The sequence below is a fragment of the Thalia democratica genome, chromosome 6 (genome assembly GCF_965202585.1).
Source record: "Thalia democratica chromosome 6, ktThaDemo2.hap1.1, whole genome shotgun sequence".
In the NCBI taxonomy this organism is placed as follows: domain Eukaryota; kingdom Metazoa; phylum Chordata; class Thaliacea; order Salpida; family Salpidae; genus Thalia; species Thalia democratica.
In genome coordinates, this window is record NC_139170.1 from 63,907,742 (window position 1) to 63,932,501 (window position 24,760).

At 24.4% G+C, this 24,760-nt stretch overlaps 1 protein-coding gene and 1 non-coding gene across 2 annotated transcripts in view; both read left to right on the plus strand.

Annotated features, from left to right (window-relative positions):
* Nucleotides 1-24,760, plus strand: part of LOC145839308 (uncharacterized) — a 166,269-nt gene that overhangs the window by 59,992 nt on the left and 81,517 nt on the right. The window contains exon 2 of the mRNA XM_082946902.1: nt 15,027-15,049. Within this exon, the coding sequence (XP_082803028.1) occupies nt 15,027-15,049 (23 nt within the window). The remainder of the gene's footprint in view (nt 1-15,026; nt 15,050-24,760) is intronic.
* Nucleotides 17,993-18,074, plus strand: Trnas-uga (transfer RNA serine (anticodon UGA)). Its single transcript has one exon. It is a non-coding gene; the product is annotated as a tRNA-Ser (tRNA).

A 24,760-nucleotide genomic window follows, 5' to 3' on the forward strand; every position in this document is an offset into this window, starting at 1 on the left:
TACTGTCTTTTAAACATTAGATTAGAAAGTTTGGACTGTAGATTTCACGAAAACTGAAATAAACAACTGATTAAGTGTGAAAATAAGTTTTTCAAAAACAGGAGTTTTTATAAAACTTCACCGAAATTTAATTACGTCATAAAAACAACGATAAAAGATAAAGATGTTTTTAATAATCTTAATCTTTTTAATTTAGTCTCTATCAGATAACTTGAAAATTTATTATTTGTTTTTTTTTTTTTACTTTTTTCAGTTCAAAAACATTTTTACAAAAACAATTGTGAGTGTTTTAACACATAACTTAAAAATTTAGAAACAGTTTTTTTTTTGAGCTTTGTCGTAATCGTATGAAATTCTTTTGGTTTAAAATATAATCTAAATAAGTAACTGAATCCTATTATTAATGGAAAAAATAGTTTAAATAGGTATTTTTATCGTTTATTTATATAAAAGTTAGATAGAAGTTTTAATAAACTTTAATCAACTAAAGTTTAAATAGTTATATCCGAAATTCAACGTTAATAAATTGAAATTTATTCATAGAGAACTTTAAAAGTAAGTACAAGTATAAAATGTAAAGCCGACTAACACAGAAGTGTTATAAATATTGCTGAGTTGAATAACTGTCGACTTTTGATATTTAACTTTTTAAAGTTCAAAGTATTTAGCTAAGTGCAAACGTTTTTGCAAGCTGTTATAATTAGCTTATTAATTTTGCATGAGTGTTTTACAGTTGTACTTCTATAGTTTTTACTAGCAATGTTAAATTTTATATTTATGTTTGTTTTGTTTAAATAAAGCTCCAACAAAAGTTTTATTGACAGATTTATTATATCAAAAATTATTTTGTTTTTATTTGTTCTACTATTGAACGCAAATTTTTTTTTTAATGTATATATATTAGGTTAGTTCTAAGTTGAAAGTAAAGTTTTTATATATAATTAGTGATATTTTGTTGTAAGTTTTACATTAGAATACCTATAAATAGCTTGTATAAACAATAAGAATGTGTTTTTAAACTTTCTTTAGAAACTATAAACATTTAAGTTAAAATAAAATGAAATAAAAACAAAAATCTAGTCATTATTTTGAATATAGAAATACTTGCGTAATTGTTTAAAAATTCTCGTAGAAAAATACTTTAGTTATTATTAAATTTTTAAAATTTATTAATAATATTTAAGTTAACTTTGTGGTTACTTGCAAATGATCAAGATTTAAAAACAGTTTTGTTTTATAATATTTAAAGAAAATTACTTATAAAGGATGACATAAACTTAGCATATACTTTTCCGAATCTAAAATTTATTTGTATAGTTTTCAAAAGCACAATTTTCAATTTATCAGGAATCGCTTAAATCTACAACTAAATGCTGGAATAAACTTAAATCCCGCTAAGTAGCATAACTTTTCACTTCAAAATAGATTAGAATTTTCTAATAGTACTAAAAGTTTTAACCACTAGTTGGCGCAACGTGCATGAGAAACAACAGATCGCTTTCTTCTACTATCAATACCACGCTATCAAGTCTGTCACACAGTCATTATATTTTCCATCCCGTTGTTATTAGGTCATCATTCGTAGTGAACTAGATTCAGAAAAAAGATTAGGAGAGTTTTAAGAAGAAGTTTGCTCGATAATAGCTTCTGCTTTGTTTTATCATCTGTCACTTATATAGTAAGTTGCAAGCTTTGTTCGGTTAATTGTTGGTTTAAGTTGAAGACAGAAAACATTTTGTTGCTTTTATTTATAAGTTGCAATAGATTTTTTCATTTATTTCTTCATTGACTTTAATTTTTTGGGTTTATTATTTTTAAGGTTTTATTAACAACATTTAATAAATAAGAGACAAATTGGACCAAATTCACTTCATAAATTTTAAGTATATTTTTGTTAATGCTTAGTAGCAAAAGGCTATTGTCATCTTTAATAATAATATTTATCAAATAAAGACAAGTTGCTCTTAATTATGTCTTGATAGCTGTTTTTAAAGTTTTTTTAGTGTTGTTTTTTTTTTAAGGTTTTCATTATGCTAGTTTTTTTTTAAACAATCAGCATTTATAAAAAAAAATAAGTAAAAAAACTTTATTACTAAGACACTTTTTTAAAACTTATTCTGAACTTTCAAAGTCTATTTTTTATTAAAAAAATTTGAATGTATCTAGATTACTGTAATTTCAAGGTAGTAAACGATAGTACAATGGAAATAATAAGCAATAAAACCAGTCATCGAGTAATAAAAAACCTCTATTGCCATACGAAATTTGCTGTGTTGAAATCAATAGAAACTTGTATTTCACATGAAGTTAAAAGCTTATTCCGTGAAACTTCTACATGTGTTTATCTTCCCAATGTTTTAGTGGTAAGTTATTTGATATTTGTATTTTGAACTTTAAAACTGTTTATTTTAGATATTTTTAAGTTTAACTATTGAGTTTGTTAGTTATTTTCATAAACTTTATAGTGTACAATTTAAACTTCAGCATGAAAGCAAAATATGTAAATTTTTTTTTTAGGGTATTAGCTTTATGTATTATTCTAATATTAATAAATTAAATTTTGTTAATTTAAATAGTATTTTAACTATTTTTTTTGTTTTGAGTAGATTATTGTTAACTAAGAAGTAAAGTTAATACTTTTTAATAATACTTTGGTGCATTTTGGTTTATTATTTTTTGTTTTATAACAGTTTTTTAGCTAGTATATTTGATACTTCAGAACATAATTTTTGTTTTCAGTTTATGTTTCCCATTAAACTTGAAACAACTTTGTTTATTTTTATTTTTATGCTTGAATTAATTTATTTACTTGAATTTAGTCTCGCGTGTTTTAATTCTCCAAAGATTACATTTTGAGAACTGAGTTTATATTTATTTAATTACTTGAATTTTAAGTGCAAGCTTTATTTTTATAAGAGTTTTTATTTTTTTTATTTTGTTCTAGTAGTTAATTGGTTTTGTTTACATTGAAATAGTGAATAACAATATTTTTATTTAGAAGTTTATTATAAGTTATTTAGAACTTTTCTTAAATAAATTAGATTTAAAAAAACTATAAAATGTCTATTGCTGTTTAACATTTTGATCAGTCATATCTGGTATATTATAACTTACAAACTTTATAATAAATACATGCGATTATTTTTTTTATGTTTTTTTTATAAACATAAACAAGTTTTGATTATACACTTACTGGTTTCTCAAAACAATTTTATTTATAAGTTTGAACTTTAATGTTTTTATTAAGTAACTTGATATTTAAGCGTGAAATTATTACAGTTTTTTGTGAACTTTGTGTTATGTTTATTTAGTCTTTGTATTATAGGATGTTGTTTTAGTAACATGATATTTTCCTTACATAGCTTTTCTTATAAGCTGTTATTTATACTTTGAATCAGTTTTTTTTTTATAGAATTTATATAGGTTTTAGAACTTAACCTTATTAAATATATAATTATTAAAATCATATTCTATTAGTTTTACTTTTATTTTTATAAAACAGTATTTAAGTAGTTAGTCATCTTTTAAGTACTTTCAAACAAAATTAGTCCATGTTTCAAAACTATTTAAAAGTGCACTATCTTTCTTTTGTAAACCTTTTGTTACTCAAAACACTATTTTTACAAAGAACGAACTTTACTTGACACTAACAACTTCTTAAATTGTTTGTTAACTATTTTTGTTCTAAACATATAAAAAAATAATGTTATTTATTCAACATATTTTTAACTAGATATAATAAAAATTACTTATGCATATTTCAATTTTTACTACTTCCAATATAATACTTAGATAGATTTAAAAAATTATAATCTTAGCAAAATTATCTCAGTTATACTATAAATTAGCAACACTAACACATACAACATTTATATTTATTAGTATTGATTCGAACAATTAACGGATGTTAACAAAAGAAGGTTTTATTTACATGGATTATTTTTTAAATTTATGTGCTTCATGTTTGATTTAAATAACAAAAAAAAATATTGTAATTTCTCTATTTAAAACACATTACTTATTCAAATACTATGAATATTATGTTTGAAATTAAATAGCAAAATTATAAATATTTCTTATCATAGCACTTAATTATTTCTAATAAAAATTTAACAACTAGCAAAATTATCTCAATTAGACTGTTCATTAGCTATACTTACAAACAAACCACATTTACACTAAATTCATTTCCACTCTAGCGTTCAAGTTGTTGTTATATCATTATGTAAGTTCAATGTTGTAGTATTCAGTATTCAATTCGTTATAAAAACAATTTTTGTTACAATACACATTCTTCCTATTCTAAACTTTACAAGTTTTATTTTCGTTCATGTCAATCAGTTTTATTTTAAAAGATAACTTATTTGTTGTATTTTCAATATACTAACATTCAATCTAGAGTTTTTGTTAACTTTTTACTTTTTATGATATTTTAATAAGCGTGTAATGTTGTAAAAAAGCAGTGGAAAGTAAAGTAAACTTAGAAAAATAGCAAACCAAAGTTATTTTTTACAAAAATTTTATATTTTTTTGTATAGTATATACTTTTTTTTTTAATAAAATTTAAAGATGGTACCGTTTATTGGTCTTCTTTTAAAAAAAAGTTTAAGTAACATTAAAATTTTTCGATTACTTTGTTTTTTAAATACTAACCGTACAAAAAAATAAAACTTTACCATTTATTACACGTTTTAAATCACAATTTACTATATGCTTTGGTTTAATTAGGCACATTTATATATAGTTTTTAAGGATACTTTTAAACTACAAATGAATTATCTAAATGTAGTCAGACCTAAATAAAATAAAATTTTGTTATTTTGTCGTGATACGGGTGTTTAAAACTTAAATTACAGTTTTGATTTAAAAAATAATAACATGTAGTTTTTCTTTGAACTGTGTTATTTATTAAGTTTTCTAATAAAAGTTTAAGTAGAAAACAGTTTATCTGAACTTAATAAACTACTAAAACATTATAAATGTTGTGTTCAGTTAACATACAAACCACTTTGAATAAAGTAAAAAGCCAAATCTGCCCATGAAATATTTATAGTGTGCGTCGCTCAAGTTCGCAATGGTTGTACTTTATGACGTAGCAATCTGGTTTATGACGTAACTGTCAAGTTCAACATCAATTTTAATAACTTGAGTATTGTTTCTTCTTGACTTAAGCAATATATAGATTGCAATTTTAATTAAATTTGTCAGATTTAAGTGTTTTGTTAGATAGTTTAATCTAGTTTTAGTAAAGGTTAATTAAGAAATATGTGACTATAACGTTTATGAAAATTATACACGTACAAATGTATATAAATAAAAAATATATTTTTAAACTTTATATGGAAATTTTCACTTAACTAGTGGTAAGTAGCTTACAGTTAAACTTCTAGCTAGTGGAAGATTAAATAATCAAGATTAGTACAAATCATAATATAAAAAGTTCTATTATCTTGTGATAACGTCCTATATGATAAAGACAAAACTGCAATTTAATTAAGAACAAAAAAACTTATAACTTCCCTTTTTTATAAGGAAATAAAGATAAGTTTAACTATTTTTTGTAAAGCTTTTATTTTTTCTTTCTTTAAACCAGCTATATACAAACTAGATATTTCGAAGCTCAAAAAACTTTTTAAATTATAGTTTATTCTGAACGTTTTTTGAGGAATTTTATGGGTTTATTTATCTTTTTATTTATGAAAAAAACTATTTGAACTTTATTTGTTGTTTTTGTTGGCTTAAGTCAGGAAAGTGCCACTTAAATTTAATTGCACTCTAAAGTTTAAGTATCACAAAATACAAACTTCCTTTTATAAAGTTCACTTATCAGCTTTTTTCCTCTTGTCTTTTTAATGGATTCTATTTTTAGTTGGTTTTCAGTTTATTTAACTTTATTAGCACTAATTGTTTTTACTTATTCTTTAAGCAGTCTTAGAGCAAAAGTGTTTATTTTATAGCAAGCAGTTTTTAACTTTTACAGTAAAGTGTTTACAATCTTTCTACAAAAAAACTACTAGTAATCTTATTTTTAGCATAAGTATAAGTTTATAAATACAGTAAAAGTGATTAACACTTCAAAAAATATAGTGTACTGTTTAAATATTTTACTTTGCCTCTTAAAATATTTTTATATAAAACAAAAGTATCTTATATAAAGCACTGTTTTAGTTTCTTTTTTTGATTCGATTCAAATCAGAAAGTTTTAAGAAATAAAGTTTTACATTTAAGTGTGAGGTATATATCCTTTTAATTTACCTTAAAGCTTGTTTGGTAAAAGTTATTTTTTCAAAAGTATTGAGACTTATAAAGTATTTCTGACTAACGATATCAAAACTTTACAAAACGATAACAAAAACAAAAGTATCTTTTTATTATCCTAAAAATATTCACAAACTTTACAAGTAAGTCCTTATTTAAAATTGAGAAGACAGAGCTCAAAGTGTATCAAGTTATACAACTTTGATATAAATGCCAGTGATGTCCATGTAATCATTAGCTAAATATATTCAGCAAATTACAAAGTAATTACAAGCAACTTAACTTGTATTAGACAGGATATAAGTGTCTGCTCTAAAACGCTGCTTTTTACAAAGTTTAACTTTTTATCGATCGTCTCTTCAAAAGAGCGCTTGTGTTTTATCATTTCAATTATAATTATTCACGCCTAAATTGAGCTAAATTGCAAAAATTAAAAGTGACTAAATCACTTAACAAGTAAAAATGTGAAAATAATTTGTTAGAAAATAAATCAGCAAGATTAAGTCGGGTAAAATTGTTTTATTATACGATTTGCATAAAAAATGTAAACTTTTTTAGTTTAATATAAGCTATTTAAAAATATTTTTGACAGTTTTCGTAGATACTAGTTAAAATACAGTGAAATTTGTAGTGCTAATAATACTTGTTGAATTTCAGAATTATATTAAAAGTAGATTTACAGTTTTTTTTTCTTTTTAATTAATGCAAATTATGTAAACAACTAAAGCAATTTTTATACATAAATAAGTAAACTTAAATGATGATAAAACTTCGAAAGTTTTGAAATTTATAAATCAGTATTGTATAAAATCATTTGTATGTAAAAAACCAAAACTACCAAACTAATAAGTACATACAAAATGCATTTTAATAACAACTTAAAGAATCAAACTTACTACAGATTAAAACACTGAATAGTTTACTTCATCTTAGTTTAATACATGAAGCTCATAGTATATATAAAAATCAATTTGAAGTAACTTGACAGGTGAATTTCTAAAATGATCCTAACAACATTATTGGTAAAAAAATTAAATATTTCTGAAATTTTGTCATTGATAAAGTGAAAAAAAACTTTACAAATACTAAGTTGGTGAATAAAAATTAACTTGCTTTGACGTTAAATGATTGAAAATTTAAACAATGTAACAAAAAACAAACTTCTTCGTTAATCACCAAAAACTTCTGCAGATAATACATCTGATAAAGTAAAAAAAACAATTAGAATTGTTAAGTTGTTAAGTAGAAGCATGTTGTGTATATAAATTGTACCTAACTGTAAACAAACCAACAACAAATAAAAATCTTAAACATTATCAGTAAAGAAAAGTTCTGAACGAGTTCCAGACGTTCAAGTTCCAACTGACGAGGCTGAAGATGTATATAAAACCTGGAATAATTCCTGATGCTGAAATTAATTATTATTTTCCTGATAAATTACCTGAGACCAGAAAGTTCTGTATCTCTGAAAAACTACAAAATTGGTAACAAAAAGTACGCAAGAAGTTGGTTTTTGTTTAAAATATTTTGGCAAAGTTTATAAATTAAAATAATTCATATTTAAAGCGGTTTAATACAAGAGTAAAACAATTAAAGCATGTTAAAAAGTTATAATAGATAAAACAAAGACTAGCTTTAAAATGTGTTTATTAAAAGACTTTTTATCGATGTTTTCTTTCATATCAAGGTAGTTGTTTAAAGAAATTTCTAGCAATTATTTTTGAAAATTTTATTAACATTTAGTGATCTTCTTTTAGTTATTGATATTTTTTTGTTAATAAAGTTTTTTGAGAATACTTTGTGAATTTTAATTTATAACTTATTTTAAACTTTTTATTAAAGACCTATATAATGTTTTTACTTTTACGAATACAAATCTTATACTTTTTTTTAATAAATTAATTCCTCGCAAAAGTTAATAAATTTTTACAGAACTTGATGAATCCATTCTAATTACTAAACTTTCTTTAAAAGAAAAGTTGATAATGATAATAAAAAAAACAACTTTTAAACAGACAAAACTTCTTTAGCAAGTTACAATCGTAATCTAATTTTATTCATTATAACAACACAAAATTTTAATTTCTCATAATAAAAAGCTTATGATATTATTATAAGCCTATAAAAATTAAAATACACATTTTAAATTTAAGATTAACTAATTTTATATGTGAAATTAAAACAAGGCTTTTTGTGTTTAAAAAATGTTTATTAGCACAAAAGTAGCTTACTTGTCTTAATCTGCAGCTAATGTGTTTTAATAATAGTTACTTAATGCTGATGTGTCATTCACTATTTGTTTGTATAAATACCAAAAATTTTGCTTACTAAACCTACTATTTGGTTTTCATGTAGAAGTTAGAAATGTTAGTACTTCTTTCAATTTATATATTTATTTAATTAATTGTTTTTGTTTAAGTTAAACTATTCAAAGTTTATTTTTTCTTAGTTTTTATATAAAATAGATTAGTTTATTTGCTTGATATATTAAGTTAATATTATCTAAAAAATACTTTGAAACGTTTAGCAACTGTGTACGTTGTTTTATTTTTTGTTTAATTGTTTTAATAAAGACCTGTTATGGAAAAAACTCAATATTTTACAACTAATATTTTAAAACGAATTAAAACTTACTTTAATACAAACTTACACAATGACGTATTTTATATTTAAGTAAAAACTGATCTACCTTAGATAAGTAAATATTATTTATTTTTTTGAATATTGTATAGAAAAATAGTGAACGACAAATAGTAAGTTTTAATAAATTTCAAGTTAACAAATATAAGCTAATTTTAACTTGATTAAAACAATCTTTAAACAAAACCTAATTGTTTGTTACTTACTGAAATTAAACATACAATTATGAAACTTTCTAACAAAACATAACTATTTTAAAAACCGTAACTATACATGTGGTAAAAGTTATCAAAAATTTTATTTTGCACATTTTTTTAAGTTTAATTCAAAAAAAAGTGTTTTCCAGATATATATTAATATGAAGTTCTCCATACTTTCGAGCTTCATTTTTATTGGATGCTTTTTAGCCAATCATATGGCTTATGGTGAAGGTAAGAATATTTTAAGATATTTTTTCTATTTCTTTATAAAAACTAAAGCTTCGTGAAATTAGCTTGTAATTATTTAAACTCTTATACATATAATATAACTTTAGCATTTTATTCTCTATTGTGGACATTATATAACAGATTTTAGTTTTATAACAAATTTTTGTTTATATATTTCATCTAACTTTGTGTTGCTAATTGATAAAAACTTACAAATGGGATTTATATTATATAAAGTCTATTTTATTACCATATATAAAAACTGTTAACTCTTTTTAATAAATACTAATTTTGTGTTGTGCGAATTTTTTTTTTGTAAGCTAAAACAAAAGGATAGAAAATTAGTACAAGGTAGTGCTGCATAATATAACACAACAGAGTACCAAGTTTTAAATTTATTTTACTATCATATGCAAAGCTTTACAATAATCTTAAGCTTATTAAAACTGAATTAACATAAGTTTACTTGTGCGATATAAACAAAAAATTAGTTTGAGCTGGTTTAATTTTATACATTAATGTTTGTATACTTAAATTTGGGACTTCTGTAGGTAAACTTTTAATGTTTTAGTTAATTTTTTTTCATTGTTTGATCATCACTAAAACTTTAATTCAAACTTAACATATCTAAACTGATGTTTCTAATTGAAATTTTTTTTTAACTAACAAACTCTTTGCGTTGTTGAAAAATATGCTGAAAATAGTATTCAGCAACTTTAGTAAGTGATAACTTTGTAAAAAGACAAGAACTAATGTTTTATTTTAATTTATAGATTACATAAAACGCTACATGAAATTTGTAATTACGGTATTTAAAAATTACATACTATGTCTTATTCGTTCAACTTTCGAAATTGCACCTAATGGTATTCAAACTTAAAATAGTTGCTTTATAAATTATCGTAAACAGTGTAAAATACACAACTGACAGTGACTCATTTCAACAGTGTGCAAACAAGAATGGGGACCCTTTAGTGGATATACAAAAACTAACATCAGGTGCACGTACAAAGGCAAAGATGAGTGTCACCAGTGGAACAGATATAACCGAATATGTTACCTTCCAGGAGTTGTCGATACCGACTCCCTTCATACCTCTGAATATTGCGGTGAATGCCTCGATCCCGCGTCTGAAAACACGCCTGGAGTTACTGATATTACTACTACTGGAACTTCCACAGTGACAACCCAAACTGACGTCACTGAAAAACCTGAAGTTACTGATCATCCCGCCTACGTTGGAACCACTGGAGAATCCACAGAAGAAGCCACAACAACTGAAAGTTTTACTGACCCAGCCACTGAGGCAGCTATTGCTGGGGGTGAGACCCGTGGAACTTCAACAGTGACAACCCAAACTGACGTCACTGAAGCTACTGACACAGCCACTGGGGTTTCCACGTCTTCTGACAGCACTGTTTCTACGGCAACTGAAACAAAGGGTGATGACGTCACAAAGGCATCTGATGACGTTGCAACTGAACCTGATCAAGTCAAAAATAATAGTGAGGACAAGACAGAAAAACCAGTGGAAAACATAAATAACTCTCAAGAAGTTACAAATAGTTCTGAATCAGCAACAAAAGTAAATATTACAACTAAAACTGAGGTCAACGAATTCAACAAAACTGTAATTGAGGAAAATGAAGTCAGTTCAAATAAAGTTGAGAAAAATGTGGTTAATATAACCAGTGCAGAAATCAAAAACCATGTTAACACAACTTCCAACACTTTGAACGAAAAAAACATCACAAAAAGTTAGTTGATATTTATGTTTTTTTTGAAGAATGTTTTAAGTGAAATTTATTATAAAATGAAAATAAGTTTAAGAATTGCGGTTTATCGGTAATTTTTTGTTATCTATTATATCCTAATAAATTGTAATGTTTAGCTTTAGTTTTGAGTAAAAATTTTACATTGATTTATTTTAATTTAACCACAGGTAATCTAGAAACAACTGAAAATAAAGAAAAAGAAAACAAAGATGGCAAATCTGGAAGTTAGTTTTACCAATTTTATTATGTTCTAACAAAAAAAATGTTAGTATTTACTTTTATTTACATTTAAAACCAATATGAGATTCGAGTAAAGAACATAATTTTTCTAATTAAAGTTTATTATGATTGTTAGAAAAATTTGAGATTTTTTAATAACCGGAATTTTTATCTAACTTCCAGCTAAAACCAATGAAAAACCATCAAGTAACCAGAGAGAAGCCGGAAGTTAGTTTTATTTGTTATTTTTGTTATTTTTTTGTTTCCTTTCTTTTTTTTGTATTTAGATAAAGTATTTTCTATTTTTTTGTTTTTAGTAATGAGTTTTACAGTTATTCTAATGCTTAGTATATTTATTTTTTATAGTATGCATACGCTATTATATTTATTTTTTAACTATTTTTACCGTCTAGACTTGAATCAAAAATTGTATTATCTAAAATAGTAAATAAAAACAACTTTTAATTTCTTATACTATTTTATTCACCGTTATTTTTTGTTTCATAACTTACAAATCATGATGTTTAACTATTATGAAACTACACTTAGTTCTAAAATATTTTTGTTTGTTTTTAATTGAATTGAAAGCATAAACTGAACTATAAATTACTTAATTTTATCAACTACAGTACTTTTTTTAGAACTTTCTCAATCAAAATCTAATAAATATAATCGTTTTTTTTATATAAATTAGTATTATTATATATACATGTTAATATATCAATTACAAAAATTAATACTTTTACAGCAAACTTTGGTCGTGTAGCAGCAATCATTGGGGGAGCAATTTTCGTGATTGTTGTTATTGTATATATCGTCAAGTTAGTTTTTATATTAAGTTTGTTTATTAATGCTAATTTATAACCACCTATCTTGTCAAGTTAGTTTTATTATTATAACTTTATATTTTTTATTCTTGTAGTTATCTCTTTTTTCAAGTTAGTTTTTATACTATTTAAAGTTTCTTCATACAAGTTAAATGTTTCATTTAATTCTTTTTTAAAATAGTGTTTCGCCTTTTAAGGATTTTCAGTTATAGTTAAATTCCAAAAAACTAAAACAAACATATAGGATTACATCAAAGCTTGAACTTATTACTTACTTTGTGACTTTACATTTTAAAAGCCAAAAAAAATCAAGTTTGTAGTTCAAGAAATAAATCAAGAAAACTAAATCAAAAACTACTACTTAAGAATAACTCTATTTTATTTTAAAAAGCACTTTGCAAGTGTTTTAAACCTTTAAAAAACACTTTAAAAATTTATTGAAAACATTTTTTTTAACAAGTTTTTAATATAGGTTTTGTTTTAAAACAGGTGTAACGCAAAGAGGAAGGAAAAGAAGGAATACGATTTGGAGATGGCCAACATCGGAGAGGCTTCGTCAACGTAACTGTGACGTCACAAATGAACCTACTATTACGTCATTGTTACGTCATGACGTCATAAAAGTTCTTCGAAAAGGTTTTGCGCTTAGATCTTTTCTTTTACCTCTTTCATGTTTAGCTCAACTTTTTTTTTCCTTTTTTTTTTCTCTACACTTGAATGGATTCCTAGGTAAAAATGCAATAAATAAATAAATTAAGTTAATTAATAAATAAAAATGTGATTGAATGTAGACATCGTAATTTTGCATGAGTTTTCACCAGGGTTTTCCAAAATTATTTTCATAATCACCAACTTAGAAATATTTTTTTTTAATTTGACCTCTTTTTCTATGTATTATAATTTTTTTTTGTAGTTTTAGTTAGTTATATTTGATATATAAAAGTATCTTTTTATAAATAGTTATTGTACCCTGATAACCTAAATTGCTCCTAAATAGTGAATTTTCCCACTTTGGGAAACCCTGCATTTAATTAGTTGCTTTTGTATTTATGGTAAGTAGAATGTTGACTATATAAAAGTAGCGCTAACGAAAACATACTTGACTTTTAAAAGATTGAAACAAAATGCAAAGTTACAAAATACTAAAACTTATTTAGAATTTTACTGCTGTTTTTTATTGCTTCAAGCCTATCTTTTATAGTAATAATTTTTATCCTTAATTGGTAAAAAAATTGATACATTAAATAGTAAACTATTAATTTTAATAGTATTACTAATGGTGCTTTTTTTAGTTAGCATGTTTATATAGTAGTTAATCAATTCATGTTTAATTAAAGTCGCTTTAATTTATAGGCTAAGTAAAAAATGTTTTAATTGAAAACTCGCGTTTAAATTAGAATCAAACAACAGTTTAAATTTTAATTATTATGACTAAACTTTATGTATATCAATAGATAAATAGTTTAAGCTCCTAACTAGCCATACTAATTTGTAACTTGCATGATTACTAACAAAATCATCAAATAATATATTTTGTTTTTTAAACATAAAAAATAGTAAGAAACTTTTTTTTGACTTTTACCTAAAACAACTTTAAAAATTCACCATCAAACTTAAACTACTTATTAGGACTTCTAGATCAGCGATTCTTAACCTGGGGTGAATTTACCTCTGGGGGTAAATTCCCTTGTTTTAAGGGGTAATTTTTTTTGCCACAAGTTATTCAATTTAAAGTTTATTAATGTATCTAACTGTAATTTTTTTAAAGTTAAACAAACTCATTGAACGTCACGATTTTTTATATTTGATAAGCTTAAAGTTCAAAAAATCTAGTTTTTTTCCTCAAAATTAAACACTATTTCTTTAGAGTGTAAATTTGGTAATTACCTTCTAAAAAGAGTAAGTATGATAATAACTTTTCAAAATGGGGTAAAACATGAAAAAAAGGTTCAGAACCGCTCTTCAGAAACAGGAGTCAGGTTTTATTTTATGAGGAACGAACCATAATTACCTTAAAATTTTCTTAGCGTGCCACAGTACTTTGAAAAAACTATTTAAAATGCAATTTTTTTTAAGGAACGAAAACCAAATAAGTACTCATTCACTAACAAAAAGAATTAGCACATTTGTAAATTTCTATCATAAAAAACTTAAATTCGTTTTGTTTTACTCTATTAAAACATAAGCTGAAAATAAAATCACACAAGTTTCCACATTTTTCGGTCGTATTTGTGCGCCGAGGTTCCGATCTCTAAGGTGCTTCCCCAATATTTGCTGAGTCAGCAAAAAAAAATTATTTGTTTTAAATTTACACCCTTGTCCCTAACCCATCTTACCCAAAAATATCAAAAACTAATCAAAATATAGTTTTCAATAGCTAAAATAAAGAAATAAAAGTTATTTTTGCTGATTCAGCAAATATTAGGGGAAACACCTGAACTGCGGGCTCAGTCTAAATGGACTTTGTATTCTTGTAGGAAGGTTTTTGAATGTATTTATATACCATTTGCAACTTAATACCAATAGGTTCATTTTGTTTTTTATATTTTATTACACAAAGCTTTTCAAAATCATGCAAGATTTCTTTGTCAAGTGATAAATTTTAAATGAAATTTGAAAAAATTTTCGTTGAGTGAATAGCTTAAAAAATAACTTTTAATTATGACGTATGAATAAATTAAAACAAATACAAAAATTAGAGATTCAGTAATTAAAACTAAAGGCATGTTTATTAATAGATTGTTAATAATTACAGCAGACGAATTACAGACCACTGCGGAACAGATAAAAACAGCGCAATATTTGAACATCTTTTTAATTGCACATCCTGTCAAAACTCTGACATTGTTCAAAATTTTAAAGTTTTAAAACGATGTAAGAAAAGCGAACTTTACAGCCTGGAATCAATATTGATTGAAGAAGAGCGACCTAACTTAAATACGCAAGTAGCATTAAATGGCAAAACAAAGTTATTAACAATCTATTAATAAACATGCCTTTAGTTTTAATTACTGAATCTCTAATTTTTGTATTTGTTTTAATTTATTCATACGTCATAATTAAAAGTTATTTTTTAAGCTATTCACTCAACGAAAATTTTTTCAAATTTCATTTAAAATTTATCACTTGACAAAGAAATCTTGCATGATTTTGAAAAGCTTTGTGTAATAAAATATAAAAAACAAAATGAACCTATTGGTATTAAGTTGCAAATGGTATATAAAGACTTTGTATTCAAAATCCATTTTTTTTTAATTTGTTTGTGAATTTCAAAAGAATATTTTTAGGCATGTTTTTACAACATTAAGTTTTGTTACCAATATCAAAGATTTTATGAAAAGTTATACTCTTTTAATAAAAACAAAACAAAAATAATATATTTTTTGTTCTCATAGTTTATATTGATGGTAAAAAAACGATTAAAATTTTTAAAACAGCCAAAAGCCTTTTTTCAAACTGCTAATTAAAAGTTTAAATTTGCGTTTGTTTTAAAAAAACCACAAATAAATTTTATGTCTGTTGAAAAATTAACACAAAATTAAAATAAACTTTCAAATTAAATATATTTTCACAACTTAAAGGCCTTGGAAAAGTTAACACAGCAAATAGGAGTGAAATTTGTTTCCTTGGCGATTATTTCAAAGCATATCAGTAAAATAAAGATTAAACCTTGCAATCTTATGATAATAAATTATGACTTAAAACTCCTTTAGGTCTTTTAAAGAGATTGTCACGTAATTTTTTTTGTGGTATTTAAGCTAAACTGTAAACTTTATTAAATTTATTAATCTACGTGGATAAAATTTACCTGCTAAAATGTTTTTTAGTGTTTCTGTAGACATACTTTGTTTAATTACTTTTATTACATTTAAAACTTTATTTTAAAATTAAATAAAACAAAATTTAAGTTTAAACAAGTTACACGAATTAAAAAATAAATACATACATTGTTCAAATTTCACGTTAAACCAACCATTTAGTCTTTATCATAAATTTAAACTTTTTTGTAATTTTCTCGACACTAATGTTGTAAATTTATCACTATTGCTTGCTAACTGTTAAATAATTTAAATTTGTGTTGCATGTAACTAAATAGATTGTTTTCAAAAAGTAACTTGTAGCTTATTTGCATAAATATCAAGTTTTAAGTAATAATTGTTTAATTTTATAAGTTTTATTTATTTAACATGTGTTTTCTTATAAAGCTTTTAAAACTGTTAATTTTGGTTAAATGATAATTCAAGTAATAATAATTCTAGTTCTTAAATAAAATTTAAGGGACCATACTTTAAAAATTAGTTAAGTTTAAACAAAAAAATTCTATTAAAATAATAGTTAGTAGTATTTTTATTATGAAAATAAAGCTTGAACAAAAAATGTTCAATATTTACCAAATAAAGTATATTTTAGTAAGTTTAAAATTATTTAAATCAAACATCACAAAGTATTTTATTATCAACACGATAAAAAATGTACCAAAAGGTTTAAATAATAAATTTATGATTACTTAAAAACTTATTTTTAATAAAAATTGAAAGAGTTGGCTAACAACAACATAGAATTATCAGAACTTTGCATCAACTAGTTTCTTTTGATCATATATTCACAAAATAGCCTAAAAAATGGGCTACTTTGATTATTTCTAGTAATGTATAGTCCTAAAAACATTTGTAGTATAATTTGATTACATATGAAGTTGAAATTTGTAATGCTTTTTAAACTTTTTGGTTTTTGTATGACTTTATTCATAATGTAGTAGTTTCAGGCTTTACAACACTTTCATTGGTTAACTTTTTATAACATGTGGTTAAAAAAGTTTTAGTTTTTCAAAATCTTCAATTTATTCATAAATTTCTATTTATTTTAAATTTGAAGTAAAAAGACTACTTTTTAATTATTAAAACTCGTTTTAATGAAAACCAAACTAAAAGAGTTTTTAACTTTTTTAAAATAGGATCAAGTTTTAAACATTTTCTTATACAAATCACTCTGGATTAATGTTAAAATAAAAGTTAAGCAGATAAAAATTACTGACCCTTTGTATACCTTATTAACTCAAAAAGATATAAAAACTTTTTCGATTAATACTTAATCACTTTAATTGTTTTACAATAATTTGTTTAAACTTTAGTAGTTTAGCTTAAGTAAATTTAGTTTGTTGCATAATCTAAAAAATTTGAAACAATTAAAAAGAATGAAAACTTAAACAACCTACAAAAATTATCTTGTTGTTTCTTTTGTAGTTTTTATTCTAAGTAGTTTCATTGTGTTTTAAGACAAAAACTTTTATTAATCCTTTGTACAATGCTAGGAATAAAAAACAGTGACTTAAGTTACAAAGTTTTCTATAAATTCTAGGAATTTCGTTTAAAAAGTTACTATTGAAGTTTTTAAGATAGAATAGCTTTAGCTTAAAAAAATAAAAATTAAACTGATTTTTAGTTCAAGTAAACTTTGACATAAAATCTCGTCATTCCACAAAAATTGAGTAATTCAAGTCTTAATAATGAAAAATAATTTTTCGTTTTTATTACTTTTGGTTGGGTTTTTAAATATTATCGGTTCAGAAGCAGCTAGAAGTAAGTAAATTGATTAAAAAAATTTATTTACTATAACTTGCATAATATAAATATATAAAATATATTACAATTACGTTAAGCGTCATTTATTAAACTATTTTGTTGATTTAATACAGTTCCACAAAAACCAAAACATACTTTTACTCTATATTAATAATATATTCAGAAAAATCATATATAATATAGTAAAACGTTTTTCTTTTTTTTTTTTTTGAGCAGACATCAAACGTATTGTTATTGACAATGTATGTAATATAAACAAATTTATCGTTGTGGCTGAGTGGTTAAGGCGATTGACCTGATATTAGTTGGGCTCTGCCCGCGCAGGTTCGAATCCTGCCGACGACGATTTTTTTTTTTATTGTTAAAAAACTAAATATTTTTTACAGAATGTGCAGTGATTGATGGAGCTAACACGAATCAAGTTTGCACACCATTTGTTTACCAGGTAAACTACTAAATTATATATAAAATTAGAAAATTATGTAAAAAATAAACTAACTTACATTTAATCTAATGCAAGTTTTAATTCAATTAGTAAACAATCATAATCAAACAGCTGGCGTTAAACCGCTAAACCACATGTAAAAAATAAGTAAAGTTTTTTAATTGTTTTATCAGGGCGCTAATTATACCGACTGTGAAAGCGAATTGGGGTTAACAGGATATTACGACTGGTGCTTATTACCCGGTCAGGACGGTTTGACCTACGATAATTATAGTTACTGTGGGGATTGTTTGGACGAAGAACCAACTTATACTACTGAGGTTTGTTTTATACTAGGGGAATTTATTTAGTTCGGATACGTATACTGATGTGTAGTAATTACACACAAATTAAAGTAGTGCGTCTTAAAATTTAAGTGAAACATTTCTGACTTTTTAAAAAACTTTTACAAAAACTAAAAACATTTTTTGTTTGTTATATCATAGGAAGATTTTATTCAAATATTTTTTTTGCATAATATAAGGCAGTTTTCAAAAAAAAACTTTTTTGCTTAAAAGTTTTTCAAGCTAATCTTTATATTAAATTTGTCAGACTTTGCTTCACTAAGACTTTTACAGCCTTAGTTATTATTATTTTTAAATTATGGCTTTAACAACTGTTAACACTGCATATATTTATTTAAGAGTTTCCTTTTAATTTGAGTATAAATGTCTAATTATTTTTGTAACAAAACTGCTATTAACAACTTTTGTCAATAAATGTTTAGTTTTATTCATTTTTTTTAATAATCGTTTCTAAGTGTTTTACTAAATTATTATTTCTTCCCTATAACGCAGACTAATTAAATAATAGTAGCTTGGGTTTATATAAAGCTTTTTGAGATTAATTCTAATGATTAATAGTAATTTTAAAACGAAAACGGTTTTAATTATTGTAAGCATTATAACAATTATTTCATAACTTTGCTATCAACGACATAAAGTGAAAAAACTTTTTATTCCGCAGATTATTCCTACAAAAACTTCTCCTGAAAGTACTACTTCCGAAACTGATATTCCTGGTAAAACTACTCCTAAAAATGAAACTTCTGAAATTATTAATCCCAAAAGTGCTACTTCTGAAACTGACATTCCTACAAAAACTACTCCTAAAAATGAAACTTCTGAAATTAGTAACCCCAAAAGTACGACTTCTAATAATAAAACGTCCGAAATTAATAATCCTAAAAGTACTACTTTTGAAGTTACAACTCCTAACAATAATACTTCTGAATTGATTACTCCTAAAAATGTTACTTCTAAAATCAATACTCCTAAAAATACTACTTCTGAAATTATTACTACTGAATTCACTGAAAAAGTTGCGTCTTCTACTAAGTCTTCTGAAAAAGTTACAACTACTACAGAAGTCCCTGAAAATGTTACAACTACTACTGAAGTCTCTGATATAGTTACAACTACTACTGGTGCAACTGAAAAAATTACAACAACTACTGAAGCCCCAGGTATAGTTACAATTTCTACAAAAGCAACTGAGAAAATTACAACAACTACTGAAGCCCCAGGTATAGTTACAATTTCTACAAAAGCAACTGAGAAAATTACAACAACTACAGAAGCCACTGAAGATGTTACAATTACTACAGAAGTCCCTGATATAGATACAACTACTAAAAAGGTCCCTGAAAAAGTTACAACTTTTACAGAAGCAACTGAAAATGTTACAATTAGTACTGATGCACCAGCTGTAGTTCCAGTACATACCAACGAAGAACAAACAACTACAGAAAAAGCTCCAGTAAAAGTTACTACTCCTCAAAAAACAACAGGTTTACTGTCTTATTTTGTACTTTACTTCAAAATTAGCTCGTTTGTTCCTTATAAGCCAATTTAAATTACTATTTGAAATGAGTATATAAGTCTACTAACGTTAAAATTTTAGATTAAACTTGAGTAGCTCTTAACTTGAAAAAGTTTTATTATATCAAAAAATCTAAAAGTTGTTTGTTTTAGATTGAAAATTTGAAAACAGTTTAAACAAATTATTTTTATTTTTTTTAGTTTTTCCTTTTAAGTAAACCAAATTTACAGAAACATCAAAAGGTAGTTCAACATCAGAACAAGAAGTAAATGTTACTGTTAAAGACCCAGATACAAGAACTCAAAAACCTGAAAATACAACTACAACCCAGAACCAACCTAAATCTAAAACTACAACTATAAAGCAAACTGAAACTTCAACTAAGACCTTAAAACTAACTGAATCTACGAATACGACCTTAAAACAACCTGAAACACCAACTACAATCTTTAAACAACTTGAATCCACAACTCAGAAACAACTTGTTACAACTACCATTGTTACTACAAACATTTCTAAAATTTCGCCCCCTAAACAAACTGCTTCAAACTTGATTCCTGAAGAAACTAATTCTAAAAATATTCCTAAAGAAGGCACAGAGCTATCAACAGCTATTGAAACAACCACCCCAGTTGCTGCGACAACTTTAGAAACAACAACACAAGAAATTATCACCACAACTGAAACAAACACCCCTGAGTTTCCTGTTACAAGTTCCGAGTCTCCTGATGAAGTTTTAAGAACTACTGAAGCAAGAACTGTTACTTATCAAGAAACAACTAAAAAAGAAACAAATGCGAGTGCTAAACAAGCTACAACTAAACACGTTACTGAAAAACTAACTACAAAACCTTATAACAAAACGAGAAAGTCTGGAGGTAAATTTATGTTTTTTTTTTTTGAAACGACACTGAGAATATATATCTTAAATGTGTTATTCTACGTTATAACTAAAAATGTATTTAAGTTTTTTTTTTGAATGAGTGTAACATAATGAAGATGAGTTTTTTTTTTCCGGTGTTTATTATGTTAAAAAAACTTACTTTAGAAAATTTGAAAGCTGTATAAATACTTTTATTAATTTTCACCTCAACAACTAAACAATCTTTATTTCAAGCATGATTTTTTATATGTTTTACGGGATAAAAAACACAATAAATAAACATCTAACTTAAAACATCAAAGTATTTTTTTTTAACATTAAACTTTTCTCTAAAAAATATTTACATTCTACTTCATAGTTTATTATAATGGTTATTAATGCTAAAAAGTATTTTTATAGACATTTATAGTATTAACAGCTTTAGCAACTACAAAACTTATTAGAGTCAACATTTTTTTCTAAATTCATAGGTTAAATAACTAATTTAAATTGATAGTAAATACAATATTTAATGCGTTGTATTTTGTAATTTATTCATTCAAATATTAAATTCTACCTCATGGTTTGTAAACCTTACAATTTTTCTTTAGAAATCAGTGTAAATTACTTAGTAATAATTTATTTCAACAGTTTGCAAAGTAGAATGGAGCTGGGCGAAAGCAAAGTATTTACAGACTAATACCAGGTGCAAATCAGAAGAATGTCTGGTACATAACCCTGGTTATTTTAACGAATACGAATATTGTTACGTTCCTGGTAAGCTTTTATATGTCTACTGTGGCAAATGTCTCGATTCTGCAGAAAAATATGAAGTAATTGATATCACCACCGCTGGTGAAAACACTGACATTTCAACAACTACCGATGAAAAGAACGTTTCTATGGGAACTGAGAATTATGACGTCACAAGAGAACCAAAAGAAGTTGAAAATAAACTCGAAGTTACAACAATTTTATCTGAAGAAACAACAACGGCAGATATTCTAGGTACTGAATTGAAAACAACTGAACCTGAAGTCAATAAAAACGAAACTAAAGTTGAAAACGATACAACTGTTTCTATGGAAACTGAAAGTTATGACGTCATAACTGAATCTAATCAAGTCAAAACTGAATCAAAAAGAGTTGAAAACAAACTTGGAGACACAACAACTTTATCTGATGAAGCAACAGTAGCAAATATTTCAAATACTAAAGTTAAAACCACTAAACCTGAATTCAATAAAAACGAAACTAAAGTTAAAAATGTCGATACAACTGTAAATGGTACAAATGAAAAAACAAAAACAAAAAGTAAGTTGACTGTTAAATGCTTTTTTATACAAAAATTTAATCTAGACATAGGTAGCCAAACCCAAAAAGAATAAAATCAGTATGTTACAATCATCAATGACACCCTGATATTTTCTAAACATTGTGTTTTAATTTTTGAAACTTTTGACCTAAATAAATACGTAAATAACAGAAAATAAACAAAATAAAAACAATAAAAGAGAAAATAAAAAAGAAAAAATTAGCTTTAAAAGTTTGTTTAGTTTTTTTTCATATAACTTTTTTTTAATTTTAATTTAATTAGTTGTAAAGTGTTTTGATGTTTTAAATATATCATAGTATATTTATTTTTCTTAACTTACAAACTTTTTTATTTTTTTTACTACAACTTTTTTCTATTGTTTTTAAATTAAAACCAAAAACTGTTTAGTTTACCATTCTTTTTTTTAAACTATTATCTTTAAGTATTTGAAAATTAAACTAATTTTTTTCTGAAGATACTTTAACTAAACAAGAAAATGCTATATATTAATTTATTTAATGTATATTAAAAGTATTTACGAATGGATAACAACGACTTAGTTTTTTAACATTCTTAACTGGTTTCTAAAGTTACTTTTACATACATACAAACTAAACTACTTTCGAATAAAGTAAGTACTAATTTTTAGAAAGTGTACTTTTAGCAATAACACATCAAATTAAAAACTTTAAATAATATAAGTATAGCGTGAACTCAACTAAAATAAACTAAATGTTAACAAAATAAAATTCTTTTAATTACCCACTAAATAGAAATTAACTAGTTTTTAAGTCTTTTACAGTTTTTTTTAATTTAAAGATTTAAGAAAGTTTTTTATTAAATTGTTATTATTTTTTACAGCAAGTAACTGGGGCCTACTAGGAGCATTTATTGTTGGTTTTATCATTGTAATAACTGCCTTTATTGTCAAGTTAGTTTTCATATTAATTAAGTTTGTTTTTTTTTCAATTGTAATAACTGTCTATATTGTCAAGTTAGTTTAAAACAAATTTACTTTATTTCCATCATTTTTATATTTATATTATCAATTTATTTAAACAGTTTTTACAACTCCTATATAAGAATATTAGCAGTAAAGGTTGCTAAATAAACATAAAGTTGATAGTTAGCTAAAGTCTACTTGTATATCGACTTATATTAAATAAGTTATAAAAAAACTTAAAGCTAAAGCTTAACAAACTTTTTATAATTTTTCAACTGTGTGATACTTAAATTTTTATAAAGTGTACTTAGTAAGATTTTTGAAAATAAAAGTTCTTATATTTAAGCATCAGTCTTTAGCTCACTGTAAAATACTAAGTCTTCAAAAAACTTTCTAAACGTTATTAAATTGTAACTCATATATCTAGTAAAAAACAAAAAATCTCTTATTAATAACAAACATCACTTGTAAAAATTAAAAATGCCCAAAATTTTGATTTATTGATTTTGAAATTCAAGTTAGAAAAATTTAACAGTATTTATATTAATTTTATTAAAAAGTTTTAATAAAATTAGTTTTAATTAGGAACAGGAGGAACTTAAAGGAGAAAGTAAATAAAACTAGCGATTCAGAGATGGTATAGAAAGACACGTCATCCAAGTTGTTAACCTTTGTTGTTAACCAAGTTGTTAATCACGAATTCAACCTTTTATACGTCACAACCTGAATTGATGTGACGTCACAAATCGGTGACGTCATAAAAGTTCTTCGAAAAGGTTTCGCGCTTAAAGCTCAGCTTTTCTTTGTTTTCATCTTTTACTCTTTTGTTTTGTACGTTTCAAATAGAATTATATAGAATTATTTGCGATAAATAAATACAAAATTTAATTTGGTGTAAATTTGCATGACTTTCGATTAATTGTTACTTTTGGTGAATGGAATGTAAAAATCTTTTTGGTGAATATATTGTAGACTACATATATAAATGGTGTACTAACATTTTTATTGCAACACTGAATCAAACTTTCAATCATGAAATTGTTATATTTAGTAAATGTTCTTACAGCTAATTTGTTTTAACCTGAAACAAATTTTCACAAACTAATTTTTGGCTTATGGTTAACAAAATGTATAATTTTCAGTAGTAAACGGTAGCTTTTAAAACTAACTTAAGCAAAGGTAATCTAATATGAAATTTAAGTTAAAAAGTTATAAGTTTTTTAAGTTTTTTGTAAATTATAAATAAATGATATTTTATTATATGCTTTTAAGAATAGTTAAATTAAACCAATAAATAAATTATTTAATTAATCCACCAATCATACAAAACTGTAACATGCATGTTTATTAACAACATTATATCATATTTACTCTTTTTTTAATCACAAAAATAACGAAACATATATTTGACTTCTGCATAAAACAATTAGCATTAAATCAAAACTTTTTTTAAGGTCCTTGCTTGTTCTAAAAGGACTTTTTTTTAATCGTTTTAAGTCTCTTAAAACTTGCTAATATGTTTAAAAAAACGATGGTTTTCATTTTTTACTTGAGTAGTAAAAATTAATTTTCTACTATCTATCATAGACTTTATTAAAAATAAGAC